This window comes from Sceloporus occidentalis, unplaced genomic scaffold (assembly GCF_023333645.1).
Source record: "Sceloporus occidentalis isolate IW3139 unplaced genomic scaffold, rSceOcc1.0.p SCAF_2, whole genome shotgun sequence".
Lineage (NCBI taxonomy): Eukaryota > Metazoa > Chordata > Lepidosauria > Squamata > Phrynosomatidae > Sceloporus > Sceloporus occidentalis.
In genome coordinates, this window is record NW_028316982.1 from 173,337,050 (window position 1) to 173,354,872 (window position 17,823).

At 44.9% G+C, this 17,823-nt stretch overlaps 1 protein-coding gene across 3 annotated transcripts in view; it reads right to left on the reverse strand.

Annotated features, from left to right (window-relative positions):
- LOC149319338 (E3 ubiquitin-protein ligase HERC2) overlaps positions 1-8,571 on the reverse strand; it is a 130,982-nt gene extending 122,411 nt beyond the window's left edge. For all 3 annotated transcript variants that reach the window (XM_089511505.1, XM_089511504.1, XM_089511503.1), the window contains exons 1-2: positions 8,471-8,571; positions 6,433-6,544 (exon numbers count right to left, since the gene is read on the reverse strand). In XM_089511505.1, the coding sequence (XP_089367631.1) occupies positions 6,433-6,504 (72 nt within the window). In that variant the 5' untranslated portion in view covers positions 6,505-6,544; positions 8,471-8,571. The remainder of the gene's footprint in view (positions 1-6,432; positions 6,545-8,470) is intronic.
- Between the last annotated feature and the right edge of the window lie 9,252 nt (positions 8,572-17,823).

A 17,823-nucleotide genomic window follows, 5' to 3' on the forward strand; every position in this document is an offset into this window, starting at 1 on the left:
GGTTTTACTATGGCCAATTTCAGTTGTGATGGAAATTGCCCATCCCTCAAAGATGTATTAACTATCTGGCGTAACAAAGTTGTTACCGCCGATCCCCCCTGGGCCGCTAACCACGAGGGACAGGGATCGAGAGAGCAGGTTGTCTTCCGAACACTTCCGAGGATCTTGTCCACATCCTCGGTACTTACCGACTCAAACCGATCTAGTTTAATAAAGTCCACGGAGGCTCCGGACACCTCTACCTTAGGTTCTGCTAAAATGTCGGCGTTCAGACCTTCGCTTATCCGAGAGGTTTTATCCGCAAAAAAGTCGTTAAATAAGTCACAGCAGGCCTTAGTAGGTTCAAGGATCTGGTTCTGAGCGGGAGGGAGCTGAGTTAGCTCCCTGACCACCCTGAACAACTCTGCCGGACGCGACTCTGCGGACGCAATACGAGCACCATAGAACAAATTCTTTGCTGCTCGTATTGCCTCTCCGTAGTCCTCTAACAGTTGGTCTAGGAGAGCCTTGTCGTCTAAGCAAAGGTGTTTCCGCCAACGGTACTCTAGCCGTCGCAGTGACCGCTTCCTTGCCCGGAGATCTTCCGTATACCAGGGCTTGCATTTGGAAGCGGGCCTGAGAGGGCGCTTAGGAGCGATACTGTATATAGCCCTTGAAAGACCGGTATTCCAGATAGTGGTGAGGGCATCAACAGAGTCGCCATCGCTTCCAACCATGGACCCCTCTAAGGCTTCCTGGAACCTTTTGGGTTCCATCAGCCTTCGAGGGTGGACCATCCTAACTGGTCCGCCACCCCCGGGGGGGATCTGGGTAGAGACCTTGATTTTCGCCTCTACCAGGAAATGATCCGTCCATGACAGGGGGGAAACATTAGCTATTTCCACCCACGGATTCTCCGCCTCCGAACAGAAGACCAAATCGAGAGTATTACCCGCACAATGCGTAGGACCCTGTATGAGCTGGGACAGGCCCATGGCCGCCATGGTATCCATGAATTCCCGAGCCGCACCGGATGGAAGATAGCTGGCCGTGAGGGAGATGTTGAAATCACCCAGGACAAGTAGCCTGGGCGTCTCCAGCATCAGCTCCGCGACCAGCTCTGTCAGCTCGTTAAGGGAGTCCGCTAGCGCACGGGGTGGCCGATACACTAACAGAATCCCTAGACTGTCCCTAGCCTTCAGGGTCAGGTAAATACACTCAATATAGGAGGTCTGTCGGATGTGGTTCCTGGTGAGGGATACGGTGTTACTGTGTATCAAGGCCACACCCCCTCCCCGCCCACCTAACCTGCGCTGGTCCTTCACCGAGAACCCGGCAGGCAGGGCCTGAGCCCACACAGCATCCCCTTCAGGCCCAAGCCAGGTCTCGGTAATGCAAGCCAGATCACACTTTTGGTCCTCCAACATATCGTGGAGGATGTGGGTCTTGTTGTTTATTGATCTGGCATTGCACAGGAGCAGCGACAGGGTTTGTGGCACGGTTGGAGCGACCCTCAGGTCCCTAAGGTTGGGAGGGGGATAGGAAGGAGAGATAGATATGATGCATCGATCCCTCCTTCCCCTGGAACGCAAGTCCCTTCTCCCACCGCCATACCTCCCCCTGCCCCACACTACCTCAATTGGAGCTCCGCCCGTGAGGATGTTATCCCCGGCCCAGGCATCCCCCACATCCCAAGCCTCCCCCCATCCCTGTATGGCCATTTAAAGAGCAGAGGTTAGCCACCCCAGGCATCCTCTGCTCTCGGGCTACCCAAGCATTATAATTTGCATGCATGTGTTGTGTGCCTTTAAGTTGCTTCTGACTTATGGCGAACCTAAGGCCATATCATGGGGTTTTCTTGGCAAGATTTGTTCAGAGGAGATTTGCCATTACCTTAACCTGAGGCTGAAAGCATGTGACTTGCACAAGGTCACCCAATGGATTTCATGGGTGAGCTAGGAATCGAACCCTAGCCTCCAGAGTCATTGGCGAACACTCAAAACCACTACGTCATGCTGGCTCATTATACTTTGTACATCTTGTTAATTTCCAATTCTACCCTATGCAAACAGCAAATGAGCTAGCCACTACAAAATTGTTCCTGTTATCTCAGTGAAAAAGCATTAGCCATACCCCATAAAAAGCATCCTCTTTTTTACTATTCTAAGTCATCACATTTACGAAGACTAAAATATGGAAAGCATCACACAGTCCTGTTTCACTCTCTAAACAGCTCACAGCAAACTTGATTTAAGAGCCAGGTTCTACACTAAGCATGCATACCACATTCTTCTGCCCATCAGGATGGGCGGGGGATTAAAATTATAAATTTTAAACAATTAATTTTAAACATAGATTGTTTTAGTACATGTGTGTTTTGTTTGTTCTTTTAAACTGATGTGCATTTTAAATGTTTTAACATTTTAACTAATGTTGCGCTTTTAACTATTTGCATATTTGTTGATCTGTTGTTGTTCTCCACCTCAATTCATGGGGAAAGGCAGTTAAGAAACACTAATACTATATCATAATAATAATAATCATAATCATCATCATCATCATCATCCTCTTGCTATATTGCTCATAAGCATAACTAGAAGAAAATCTCCAAGACACACGGATCCATAAAGCAGAAAGGGGCATTCAACAATTTATTATTATGGGCACTGATACCTGTCTGCTGCTATAGCCTTTACCCAGTAATTTATAAAGCAAAGAACTAGGGACCACAGGTCTTTCTCAATCCCCAGTGCACGAAAGAGAACTAAAAGGCACCTGCTTAGCCCTTAGTCTTTATTTAATAATATTATGCACTGGGAGCTAGGATTATAAATTTTTTCTGTCTGCACTAAAGCAATTTTGGATGTTGCTCTCATCCTTGATCTGCAAAAAAAAAATAACCCTAATGCTAGACCAAGAGATGGCTGTTAAAAATCATATTTTCACCATGTTGGTTTTTGTTCATTAACCACTAAAGATTGAGAATATATTGTGCTCTATAGATTCTTAAGACTGCAGCTTCCATCAGCACCTGACATCTCTAGCATCAAGCATAGCTGCCACACCAGCTTTAAGTGTGCTAACTCCTGGCCATTGCAGACGCCTGGGCATCCTAACTCAGGGCTGAATCTAGGACTACATATGCACAATGAACCTGTATTTTCAGGAGTACAATCCCATCCAAAACAGGCTGAATTCGAATTTCCAGATCTTATTGCTAACTGCTAAAGAGCACATATGTCTTCCTGGATTAAGCTTCAATTTGTTCTCCCTCAGCCAATGCACAAATCAGATTTTAAATGAAATAGCTTCACTGAAATGAGATGGAAAAGAAAAATAGAGTTGGTTGTCATCAGTGTAATGTTACAGTCAGGCCACCCCAACCACAGACTTGCCATCCATGGATTTGAACATCTTTGGATGGAACCACCCCATTAATCCCAATGGCAGCACAAGCACACAGCCTACACATGATGCACTGTGGTCCCGTGGCTTTTGGCACCCACGGGGAAGTCTGGAATAGAACCCCTGCAGATATGAAGAGCAAACTGTATTTCCAAACTCTGAACCACCTCTCCATGTGCTTTCATGTTTGTGTTAGATGGCACTGGGGACAGAATGGAATCCTGAGGGCTTCTACAGGCCAATTGCCAATGTGCTAAACAAGAATTCCTAACATAATTGGGAGCTTTCCTTCTACAAGAATAAATAAAGCAACCACAAAATAATGTCTTCAAGTCCCATCCCACAAAGATACATTATTGATGGTATAGAAAGCCATCCAGAGGTCCAGCAGAAAGAACTAAGAGTCACTCCTGCCAGTTCTGAGTACAAGTTGTCTACCACCAAGGCAATCAAAGCCATTTTAGGAGCCCTGGTGGCACAGTGGTGAAATGCCGGTACTGCAGCCACAACATTGTAAATTCGATCCTAGAGAAGGAATAGAAGGGATCCTAGAGGAGGAATTGAGGGATCCAAGGTCCACTCAGCCTTCCATCCTTTCGTAGGTCAGTAAAATAAATATGCAGCTTGTTGGAGGCAATTGGCTTACACACTGTAAACTGCTTAGGGCAGTGGTTCCCAATCTTCCTAATGCCGCAACCCTTTAATACAGTTCCCCATGTTGTGGTGACCCAAATCCATGAAATTATTTTCATTGCCACTTCATAACTGTAATTAAATAGGTGTTTTCCAATGGTCTTAGGAGACCCCCATAAAAGCATCATTCGACCCCCAAAGGGGTCCCAACCCACAGGTTGGGAACCACTGGCTTAGGGCGTACTAATTCATTGATCAGCTGTATAGAAATGTACTTGCTATGGCTATCTTCATCCTACAACTAGGCCTGAAGCCAAATTGAAACAGATCTGAATAATCCATCCTCAGAAATCCTTGGAACTGAGATGCTACAACTCTCTCAAGTATCATGCCCAAAAATGGAATATTGGAAAGCGCAAACAATACATGGGATTCAGGGGGGACTTCTTCAACAATAAACATAATAACAAAACAAATATTTCATTTTAAGTATTTATAGGCTCTAGCCCATGGTTGATCAGGTATGCTGTTCCACGTTTTCTGCCAATGTTGCTCAAGTTGCCACCTCACTTATTCCATTGCCACCAGTTCCCTGTGCCTGGTTTGGGACCATTCTAGGAGCTACTGTATCTAACACCTGTTCCATAGGTCAATCAGACATGTCAGAACCACCTGCTGGGGTCACAGGAAAATCTCCAAGAAGCATTTAAAAAATCCAAATCTTGTCAGCCCTCAATCTTTGCAGAGTCCCACAGTTCTGGTAAATCTAAATCTGCTTGGATAATGGTCTGTCTGTGAAAATGGAATTACAGAAAGCCCTCCACTCCAAGATCATCATCATCCTATTCTGCACACAAAAAATAGCTCCAGAATATGCCCTGCTGCATAACTGGGGCCAGATACCACTTGGGACAGACCTATGATTATCATGGCAGACATGAGATTTTCAGCCATGCCTAACATGTTTCTCGTCCCTGCATTAAAAAATAAAGGTTAAAACAAGATGACTGTTAAACTGATAAACATTTAACCAGTTAGGGGGAAAATCAGTTTTTACACAAGTCTGTTTTAATCTATGAATCTAAGGAGCTTATCGCATGGCTTAATAAATCGACTTACCCATCTTAAATCTTAATTTGGGTAGCATCTTGATATTATTACAAGGTTTTTGCCACCCAAATACATCCTGTGTCCATCCCCACTTCCAGAGCACTCTGGGGGCCATTTTCTTAATGCAGAAAACTCCCAGATCAAAAAAGAGCCGCGAGGAGGGCTCCTGGAAGCAGGGGTATATTCGGGCAGCAAATTAGGTGGCAAAAACCTTGTGATGATATCAGGATTAAGAATTAAGACGGGTGGAGGTAAATTTATTAAGCCATGCAATAAGCTCCTATGCATCTGCAACAAGTGACAGAATTTGGAATCCCAGGCTTCCAAACTTGTTATCAACTAAAAAGGGATTTCATTCAGGTATCTCTATATACACAAGTGCATAAGCCCATCCACCTGTTCCTCAAATAAACCTTCCTAAACCTGACAACCCCAAGATATTTTGGATTATAGCTCCCCAGCATCCCTAGCCATTAGCTATCCTGGAAGACACAGATGAAAACTGAATTCCAAAATATCTGGAGAACAAAATCATCATAATCATTTATTTTTATAGTACCTTGCAAATAAAATTTAAAAAAATAGCCAGCTCTGCAAAGGTTAAACATCAAATTAAACAATGCTAGCACAGGGGTTAAACAGTCAAATGAAGCAGCTTCTGACCCCTTTGGGGGTGTGGCGCTTAGACGATGCACACCTCCAAAGCAGCTGGAAGCCACCCCAAAACCGCGCTCTGGTCCTTAACACTGGAGCAAAAAGAAGCCAGAATAAACCAACTCCCAGCCGGCCCCTGCATTCAAGCCCACGTTGGGAGTGGTCCCTGCAGGCAGTGAGGCTACAACCTGCTTGCACCCGGAGCAGACTCGGGCTGCTTTTTTGTGCTCATCTGCTAAGGCCCACGGGCGTTTAAACACACTCCCCACCAAGACCTTCTTAGCCATAATTTGAAAGAAATCAGATCAGCACAGATCAAACGTATTTATAGTGGATCTACTAGATATCACATGAGACTGTGCAAATAGGAAATAACTACGTAGCTATGACACTCAGCAGGCAGATTACATATACATTCAATATACCTTTAAACAATATTTAAAGTACACTATAATCACAAAAATATGCCTTCGTTTCTTTCTCTTGAGCAACTGCCAGGTCAGTATGTTCACAAGTTGCTTATTCATTTCGATTCCCTGGCTGTGCTTTCCAATTAGTAGAACAGATTGTACTGCATTCTAAAACAACAATTTTTCATATCACTCAGTCACTCGCCATATTATCATCATGAACAGTAACAAGAGTTGTTACCTGTAAGTCTGTCTTCAGCCATTTGGAATCAAACCTGGTCTGAGCAGCCAAACAAAAAGATTCAGAAGACATCTTCTTTTTTCCAGCCAGCCTTTTTAGCTGCCTGGACAACCTGCCACAAGATAAAACGAAGGGGTCATAAATAACCTGCGCATAATTATCTTCGCATGTACACACGCTGCTGTCTTCTCCTAACAACCACAAGGAGAAGCTCCACTATACAACAGCTGTGGGCAGGGAAAAGAGCGCATTAGCACTCCTCCGTTTGCCAGAGAGCTGTTTGTACCACACAAGTCCCCGCCCAGAGCTAAAATGGAAAACATCCTCCTCCATTGCACCAGAGCTACACTACCAGAAACCTGGGCTGCTGCTGCTGCTATCCTTCAGACTTCTAACTGGTGCATGAAATAAATAATTGATTGATGGTTATGCAAGCCAACAAATCCAAACCATTCACCCCTCCTCACCCTTCAGAAGCAAGTGGGGGAGCTAGATGTTCCCACTACAGAAAGGGAGCACTCCACGTGTCTCTTCCCCCAGCATTTCAGTCTGGCCATCTACTCTGGCTGCTTCCATAGCAAGCAAGACCTGTTGGGGCTGCAGACACACTTTTGTACTATCTGCCTTGAGTGCCTTCAGAGAGGAGGAGGAGGAGGAGGACATTTGCAGCCTTGGGCATAAGTCCACCCAGGTACAGCAGTTCACTGTTTATCGCTTACTCTTGGAGGCCATGTTTGAAAGCAAAGGAATAGAAGCACACAAAAAAGGGCAGGTATCATGGCGCAGTGGTTTGAGTGTTGGCCTAGGCCTCCACTCAGCCATGGAAACCCTTTGGGTGACCTTGGGCAAGTCACATTCTCTCAGCCTCAGAGGATGGCAATGGCAAACCCCTTCTGAACAAACTTGCCAAGAAAGCCCCATGATAGGTTCGCCTGAGTGTTGCGTAAGTCAGAAACGACTTGAAGGCACACAACAACAACAAAGCCTGGCACAGTGGTTTGAGTGCTGGACTACGACTCTGGAGACAAAGGTCCAAAACACACTGCAGAAACAACCCAGTTTGAGACTGCTTTAACTGCCCTGGCTCAGTGCTAGGGAATCCTGGGAACTGTAGTTTTGTGAGACACTTAACCATCTCTGTCAGAAAGCTCTGGCACCACAATAAACTACACTTCCCAGGACTCCCTAGCAGTGAGCCTTCGTGCGTTTCCAATCCTGCATGGCCATAATGAGTGACCTTGGGAGAGTCACACTCTCTCAGCCCCAAAGAGCCCCATGATAGGTCTCCCTTAGAGTCCCCATGAGCCAGAAACGACTTGAAGGCAGACAACCACAGCAAGGAAAGAGCAAACACACATTTAACTATGTAAAGCATTTACTTTACTCATGGATCTTTTCTTCTCCCGGGGCGCCTACAGTCCAGTCCAAGGGCAGCTAATCCGCACCAGACACCTGAGAGACTGCGGGAGCCATCCCTCTCGAGGGCTGCAGCTGCCCTGGCCCAGGGCTGGGGGATCCTGGGAAGTGTAGTCTTCTGAGACCCTGAAAGAGCCCCGGGGTCGCAAACCACTGCCATTATTATTAGTACCATCCTATTTAGTGTGGCCCCTTTGGGCCTCTTCGACCCCGGGGCGTCTGTTGTGGCGCCAGAGCCCTCTCTCTCTCGTCTCGGGACAGAGAAGGCTAAAAGGCCCAAACAACGACAGCTCCCGGGACCCCTGAGCGCTGAGCTCCAGGGCAGCTAAAGCGGCGGCCTCGAAGTGGGCTGTTCCTGGGAAGGAGGAGAGGGGAGGGGAGGGGTCCTAGCATCGAGGCCTCCCTCCACGGAAAGAGGGGTCCGCCCGCCTCCCTCCCGAGCTCCCAGGGAGCCTAAGGCAGAGGCCTCCCCGACTGCAGGGGCCTCTGGTGGGCGGCTTCTCCCTCCGCCTCCGCAGAGGCTCAGCCAAGGGCGACGATGACGAGAAGGAGCCCCCTCCCCTCGCCCCCCTCGGGCCTCTCTTCGGCGGCAGCTCGGCCTCGCTCCCAGGCCTGGACTCACCGAGGCCAGGCCTCCTCTCAGCCCGGCTGAAAATGCTGCGGAGGCGGCTCCGGGGGCCTCCAGTTCATCCCGCTCCCTCCTCCTCCTCCTCCTCCGCTGCCTTCGCCTTCTTTCCCTCCCTCCCTCGCAGGAGGAGGAGGGGCCTACGCGTCTCTTCCTGACCAATCACAGCCCAGCTTTCCTCAGCCCCCTTCCGCCAATCCGTAGCAAGGAGGGCGGGCCCCGTCACGGCCGCTGCGGAGAAGAGAAGGCTGGGACCAATCTCCCCTCCTCCCGCCCCGCCAATCCAGTTTAAGGAGGGCGGGCTCTGTTACCATCGCTATAGAGAAGAGAAGGTGGGACTAGGAGTCCCCCTCTGACCAATCAAAGCGCTCCTCATCCAGTTCGGCCAATCATAGCGCAGCTCTCCTTCTTCGGTTCTGCCAATCCAGGTTAAGGAGGCGGGATCTAGACTCAAAGGAGGAGGAGGAGGAGGAGGAGAAGGGGCGACGTACGCGCGTTGTTCCGACCAATGAAAGCGCAGCTCTCCTTATCCCGTTCTGCCAATCCATGGCAGGGACGGCGGAGTGTATTACCATCGCTATATACAGCAAGGAGGAGGATCAATCTGACCAATCAGAGCGCAGCTCTCATCCTCCAATTTACCACTCGGCTCGGGATCTATTACCATTGCTATGTGGAGCCTATGAATTTCCCCCTGTCCTGTCATGCCGTTCCGCCAATCCGTGGCAAGGAGGGCAGATCTGCTATGGAGGAGGTGGGACTACGGGGCTCCCGGTGACCAATCAAAATGCAGCTCTCATCCGGTTTCAGCCAATCCACGGCAAGGAGGGCTGACCATAGAGTTGGAGCGGCAGGAAGGGTGAGGGTGCTGGCTTCCATAGAGCTGCGACGTTGGCTTGGAGGACTGTTTTGCCTTGGGCAAGGTGCAGCTATGATCCAGTCAGAGACTGCTTTAACTGCCCTGGCTCAATGCTAGGGATTCTGGGGACTGTAGTTTTGGGAGACATTTAGCCTTGTCTGTCAGAGAGCTCTGTTGCCACAACAAACTGCAATTCCCAGGATCTCATAGTCCTGTGCCATAGCAGTATTGTGCCTTGGCAGTTAAAATGGTATGAAACTGCGTTATTTCTGCAGTGCAGATGGAACCATACTCAAAGCAGTGCAAACTGGTTGTCCCTCTGAAGCGTTAAACCGAACTGAACCAAAGTGATGAGTTCTTAGAGACACACAGTGAATAAAAGAGCTTCGTGCAACTACTATTCAAGCCTTCACATACGTGGATAGTATGAAAATGAGTGGGCCTTTGGTGTTTCGTTATGAAATGGTTTCATGAAAGTTAGACCTGCATTGGGTCTTTTATTGCCCCACTTCAGTCACATGTTGAGGAAACTGGCAGAGGTTTGTCCGTTGGGTCGTGAGTTTACCATGGTCTCCCCTAAGAAGACCTCTAGATTCAGAGAACAAGGAGCTCCATTAGACTAAAGGAGATACAAGAATTCAGTTACTTGTTCATAACGGTTAGTTAAGATACCAGGATAAGCATATCAAAGACTTACTAACGGACTACTTAGCTCATTGAGCAGGTATCTAACACCCTGCGCTACACTATGTTCAAATGCCAGCTAAATCCATGGTTAGTTCTACCTACAGCAAACCCAGTGAAAGAGGTTAGCTATTACTGACTGAAGGGTCAGCTCTAGAGAAAACAAGTCTTGGATTTTGCCAGATGTTTTGAACAGCAGTTGCCATCAGCCCTGGTTAAAATGGGTATGAGGAAGCATGGGAGCTGAAATCCAAAACAGTGGGAGAGGAGCAGTAAGCGAAGGGTGGGAGAAGGACTGTTTGCTGCACAGGGGCAGAACTTACATTGCGACTGGTAAGCCAGAATGCTCCATCAAGAATACCCAGTTACTACTAGTTGCAACAAAGAAATGGTGCAGAGAGTTACTATGTAATACAGAATGTATTGAAAGAAAGTCTATAGGATGGGAGTAGAGAGAAATCATCCTCATGATGACCTGCATCAGAGCAGCCCTACACTTATGATACGAGGCAGAAAGCCATTTTAGTAGCATTGCAGGGCTGTTAGTATAACTGACTTAGCCATTGGCCCCATAAGCTGTTGCCGCAGGTGTATTATTACAAGTCACTTTCTGTGCTCCATCACTTTTTTATACACTTGCTTACTCAAAAGGTCCCATTCTCAGCCAGGTAACAACTTGCAGCCTCAATGGAATAATTTAAACTATTGTTCAGCTGAGGATGCAGTTCTATGCAATCTTGAAAGTTAAGTTGAATTAGGCAGAAAAAGACATGGACAACACTCAGGCCCCAGCTCTTATATTTCCCCATAATGCTTCTAGGAGAGAATTACAGCTGGTGGGGAATATACAGGCTTCAAGTAGATGATCTACGCTGGAGAACATTCAGACCTTGGGCAGAGCTTTGGCTTTCTCAATATTATAGATACCTCTTTCTTTCTATGGCTTTAGTAGAATATACTGCGCCTGTCTCCTAAATTTCTCTACTAGGCCCTTTTTAAAAACTAGTGCACAGTAAAGAGGAATCAAACACAATTTTTTTTCCTGATGGGGGGTGATAATGGAAGATAAATTTTTACTCTTATCTTCTCCAACTCAGACTGTGTGTATCCCACTCCACAAATGTGCCGGTCAAGATAATGCATTAGGCAGCTCTCGTTGGGACTTGATTCTGAGTAAACATGCCTAGAAAGATAGGGCAACATACATTGCAAACTTGGGGCTTGATGCAGTTTCTTTTCACCTTTTAAAAAGCTCTTAATATTTAACTGAGCTGAAATCAGACAAATGTTTATTGGTGACTGCAATGGAAACAAATATTCAGAGAATAGATCATTTCTATAGACTTGCAAGCAATTTTTATTGATCGTCATATGGTGCTTAGAAACCACATTGATGGATATACTAGAAAAAGCATTATTGGCACAGGACAGACCACCCCAAAAGGGTGGCCTGCTGGCAGCCTAATTCCCTCCGGAGGGAAGCCACAACCGCCAAACCATGTGACTTCCCTCTGGAGGAAAAAGAACCCAGAAAAACTGAGTTCTTTTTGTGCCACAGGTCAGACATCACGAGTGTGCCAATGGCGCACTTGCAACATAAGCAACACGTGGCTCTTATGCCACAATGGTGGCACCCATGTACACGGAATGCCACCATTGTTATGCCGCTGCACCAAGCTAGACTTAGGGACTGTGCGGTTGCCACATGGTCCTTAACCCTAAAATTGGCACTAGCACAGCGCATTGGGGCGGTCTGTACCGCACCATAATTATGAAATAGGACCATAATATAAAGATATTTTCTTCTTCTTTTTTTAACCATCAAATGCTGAAAATTATATGGTATAAAGGCAACACAAAGCAACTAGTATAAAAGCAAGGCAGAACTATTCATTACAGGACAAAGCAATCCTTGTTTTCTAATTCTAATTTTATTCTCCTGGTGAATTTGAAAGAAAGTGGAATCTGAGTTTTAAAAAAACCCAGAAACTTACTACATATTGGTCACTAAAATTCAGGCAAGTAACCAAACTAACTTTCATCTGAACCAGTTGTGGAGTTTTTATACTAATCCAAATGAACCAAGGCAATATTCATTTTACAAAGTTGCTTTTCCTTCAGCAACAACAAAACACATCCAGAATCTATTTGTCTTGGCTTCTAATGCATTTTTATACTCAATTTTGTGACTCTAGAATTTTGCACAGGTTTTTCTCAGATAAACACATCAGTTTTGCTACAGTTGTTAGCCCCAAGAACAAAAGTGAAACCCTAAAACAGACACGCAATTGTGGACCTCTAGATGTTACTGGATTGCAACTTCCAACAGCTCTAAGCAATAGTGAGGAGGTAGAGTTGGAATTTAGCAAAGCCACAGTTGTCCATCCAGTCATAAACCATCTATTCTAGGATAATATATCTTATGAAAGTGTTTGGTAAAATGTGAACACACCTCTGTACCTTTCTTAAATTTTGGATCTTGGAAGCATGCTGTCTGTTACAGACTGCCAAAATAAAGCTGATTCGGGTGTCTTTAGAGGTATGCTATTTAAATGATGCATGGGTCCTAAGAGTCCAGAGGTTGTGCCAAAGCCACACTCCATTCCTAAGCACTGGAGTGCAGCTTTGGTGCAGCTTCCGGATTCTTAGGATGCATGCATCATTTAAACAGCATACCTCCAAAGAGACCCAAAGCAGCTTTATTTTGGCAGTCTGTAACAGGCCAAACATCAGATAATACTGCATAAAAATAAGTGAAGGAGCAAATAGGAGTGGGAATTTTTTTTAATATTTGTTTATTAAAACAATACAAAAAATAAAAACTTGAGAAGTTACAATATAATCATAGGTCAATAGACAGAACATAAAACCATCAGATTTATACTGATATGGAGGCCGTTAATCCATTGAAGAAAGTTAAAAATTCAAAAGTGGGGGATTGGTGGCCTTCAGGACTGCAATTCCCATGAGCCCTAGTTGACATATTTAATGGTGATGGGCCATGGATGTTGCAGCCCAACAAGAGCTGCATGGTCATATGCTCCATATGTATATCAGTTGAATACACTGATTTTAATCTTCCTCAGTAATGCAGGCACAATAACAACTAGATTAGCAAGGAAAGCAGAAGTACAAGCATTTAATTGATCACTGTTAAATCTCTATTTCCCCCCACACACAAACACACTGATATTAAATGGGACTGCCTGTCTTCAGATTCTTACTACACTTTATAGAATGAGATGTTTTCATGACTTTCCCCCAGTGGAATAATTCTCTGTATAGGGAACTAGGCCAGAACTTATCCCTTTCTAAACTTAATTGCATTTGAAGCTGTTTCTTGTTGATGTGTTTGATTTAAAGAACTAATAATTTGATAGTAGTTTAAGTTTCCTTTGTTACGTACTATATTATGGTTTTTGAGAATACAATCCACATTAATTTCTTTTGTAGGAAAATAAAATCTGAAAATCAATGTGTATATATATGTATATATATATATATATATATGTATATATACTGCATGTTTTATTGCCTAATAAGGAACAGTCTCTGTTCCTCAGAATGTACTTTAAACAAATCGAAAACATAAAATAGAGAAGCACGATTCTGAAAACTGCATTAGAACAATCAATATGAGGCAGGCAATGCAGAATGGAGCATATAAACGAACAAACACAAAGCTCCATGAGAAATGAGAGCACACAAAGGTCCCTGAGCCAAATGAGAAAACTCAGGAAAACACCTTCCAGTTTTCTCATCCAGTCCTGGAGCTGTTTTTCCACATCATTTTCATTCTGAATCACATTAAGAGTATCTTTTCAAATTGATCGGGACAGACCTTCTTCAATTTATTGTACTTTCTTGATACAATTGTGAAGGAAACACAGCTTCTACATGCTGCATAAACATAACCATCTTGATGACTTTCCAAAATTAGCGTAACAAATACCAAGCACCAGTTCTCTGAGTCATGAACGTGAGCTGACTAATTTTTAACAGAATTCCAGAGTGAATTATGACTCAATCAACGTATTTAGATCTTTGAATGAAGATAAAAAGAGTCCATGGGAACAATTCACCAAGCTGACTGCAGAACTATTTCCATTCTATTTAATGGGTCTTGCCAATTCAAACTGCAGTGAGCTGTGTCTTTTGCGTATGTACAATCACTTTCCATCGGATGAAGAATTATGATTGTTGGCTTGTTAATTCTTAAGAAAATTCCAGACTGAAGTATGACTCAATCAGTGTATCTGGATCTTTGACGGACGATAAAAAGAGTCCAAGGGAACATTGTACCAAGCTGACTGCAGTACTATTTCCATTCTATTTAATGGGCCTTCCCACTTAAAGCTGCATTGAGCTGTGTATCTTGAACATGTACGGGGCCATTCAGACTACCTTTTACCCCGGATCAGGAACCGAATTATGCACGTGAAGTTCATATTCGCCCCAAATCTCCCACAAGCAAATCCGAGGCTTCCACAACCGTTTTGGGGCAAATGCCCCTTAGCACAGGTCATTTGGAATCAGGGTAAAAGCTGTATCTTTTGAAAAAAAACGGGTTCGGCAAATATGAACTTGCCCCCAATCATGATCAGGGCAAGTTCAGGGGAGGGATTTAGGTCAGGGGGAGGGCAGTGGGCAGAACATTCCCTCTCCTTCATCGGGGCGAAGGAGGAGGAGGAAGGATGCAAAAAAAGGAAATCAGGGTGGCAGGCTGCAAAAAAGGGAGAATCGGGGTGACTGACGGGGGCTGCAAAGGGCAGTCTGAGCGAGGGCAGAGGGGGGAACTGGAGAAAGTGATGGAGGAGGAGGAGGAGGATGAAGGAGCCAGGGGGAAGAAGGGGGCCATGGAGGGCAACCGGGGTAGCAGAGCAGGAGCAGGAGAAGGAAGGAGCCAAAGGGTGCCAAGAGAATCGGTGACAGAGGAGGTGGAGGAGGAGGATGAAGGAGCCAGAGGAAAGAAGGGGACCATGGAGGGCAATCTGCGTAACAGAGAAGGAGTAGGAGAAGGAAGGAGCAGGATGAAGGGTCAAGTTCAGGGGAGGGAATTAGTTCAGAGGGAGGGCACAGAACGGAACAAGCTTCCCTTTCACACCAGGCAGCTTTCTCTCTCTCTTTTTATTTTTATTTTTAATTATTTTTGACAGATTATGCTCATGTTTTTTGCTACAGGTAGATAGATATATAGATAGAATGTGGCTGCCTGCCTGTTCGCTTTCCCTTTCATTTCCTTGCTTCCAGCAGCAGGGCACTTTGCAGGAAGCTTTTTTCCTATGCGAAAGCTACAATGCGAATGTTACAAATGTTTCTCTTTCCAATTTGGCAAATTGATACAGAATGCTTTTGCTACTGTCTGTAAGGAATTCAGGGGTAGCTGAGGGAAAGCAAAGGATGCATGGCATCCTTTTCTGGCATTCCGAGGTGAGGAATTTATTATTATTATTATTATTATTATTATTATGATTACAAGTGTATGAGGCATTCTGGGGTGGCAAGGGGGGAGGATGCAGGATGCAGAGATGGCATTAAATTGCATTTTAGAGTTGAAAATGGGGCCAAGGGAAGATCCATAACCTGCAGTGACCCAAATACCCACAGCACACACACACACACAGGAGGTTTTTTAATTTGGTGCCTGGTTTGTTTGTTTTAAAGGAGGGGGGAAGCACACTTCCGATTTCCCAACGGGTGCAGGAAACGTCACCTATGACGAACGTGGAACTGAATTTGATTGACAGCAAAGGTGCCTTCATTTTAAACCGATTTCTCCGCAGGAGCATTAGGGGCATTCAGGGTTAAAATACCCTGATTGAGGTAATGAGCACTTGCTTCCTGAGGGATTTGGGGGGGTGGAGGGGACCGAATCTTCACAGTTCCTTCCAGTGCAAAAAGGTCAGTTTGAATGGGGCCTTAAATCACTTTTCATCTGATGAAGAATTACAATTGCTGGCTTGTTGCCACATATGTTCTGCTCTCTTCAAAGCTTACATTTTACACTAGGAATTAACATGTCAGTGACTACCATTTGTACTCTGTCTTTACTTTCTAAGGTCAATTCCAGTTAGTGCAACCAACACCACTGATTTTAGAGCATAACATTACTGACATTAAGATAAATCTAGAGTGCTTGAAACAGAGTTGATTCAACAGGAAAACCATCCCATTTAGTTTCATTTGACATCATCACATCTGGCCTAACCTGAAATGAAATCCCACTGTCATTTCCTCCCAGTTCAAACATGGATATATCCTGAGGGAACGCACCAAAGAAAAAGAGAGAGTAAGGGAAATTGGCTGTAAGGTTTATTTAGTCAACACAAAAACAAACGATCCCATGTGTTCAAGAGGCTAGCAGTGCTGCCATAATGTGTGCACCATATATCACAATATTTTTAGCATTACATTCTGAAGGTAAATGGCAAATATCTGGTCAATGTATTAAGTTGCCTTCTCTTCTGGATGGGCAATGTTATTCTGATCTTCTAGAATGGGTGGTTAAAACTAGGGTTGCCAAGTTTGAGGGCACTGGGAATTGCTATTCTTCCCTGAGTCTCCAATTTGGGGAGTGGTAAATCTCAGGTGAGACAGTGTAGTGTAGTGGTTTGAGACTGGAGACCAGAATTCAAATCCCAGCTTGATCATGTAAATCCTGACTGATTTGGGCAAGTCACACTCTCTCAGCCTCAGATGATGGTAATGCCAAACCCCCTCTGAAGAAACTTGCCAAGAAAACCCCGTGATAGGGTCGCCATAGGATCACCATAACTCAGAAACAACTTGAGGGCACAGAACAACAACAATAAAAAATCTCAGATGAAGTGGAATAGAAGAGGAGAAATTTTCAGTTTTATGAGTGACACTCTGGCACCCATTTTTACCATTCCCAACTGATATGACAATTCATTGGCTGTTTGTTTCACATGCACAATATTAATGTTACAAAGGCTTCTGTGCAGGGCAGGGCCTCTCTCTTGGAGGAGAGAGATGTTAGGTACATGTACTTGGGCTCATCTTGCCACTGGGTGGAATACCAACACAGGGCCTGGAAACAAACTCTTCTTGTGTTGGCAGCCAGTCTTCCAGCAGTTCCAGCACTACTAGCATAACACCTAGAAAAACCTTGCACATGTCATGTGTCCTGTTGTTAAGATGGTTACACAGGCTGTCCACCCTAGAAAGAATGGCACCAAATGTTGCAGCTGTTGAGTGCATGTTGCCATTTATCCAGCCACTGAGACATGATACCCTAATGTTGGATTTTGTCCTTGAAATCTCATAATGGGAAACTGCTGACTGGGGCCCTTTCACAGCACACAACTATGGCACGTTGGTTCCACTTTAATTTTCATGACTGAACCCTATGGAATTGTGGGATTTGCAGTTTAGGAAGAGCATTTAGAATTTGCAACCGGAGAACCCTAACACCTCACCAACATCAAATCCTCGGATTCCATAAATGCATCCAAGGCAGTTAAAATGGAACCATATAACTGCTGTGATGATCCCCTCAGGCAAGTCTCCTTAAGACAGGTTTCTGTTTTTTTTCTCCTTCCAAAGTCCAATACACTTTACCTACTTGACCAAATCCATCTTACAGTATATGTGGAAATGAAATAGAGTTCACAGAGAATAATATGTGGCTCATTTGTATAAATACTGATTGATTTAATACAAGTATATTCTGAAATTCTAGTGATCTCAATTATCACTGCAACACTATGAACAGTTGTTGTTTTTAGGAGTAGCGAACCACTGATTCTAAGTATACATGCATAAAATTGGGCTGCATAGATGTTCA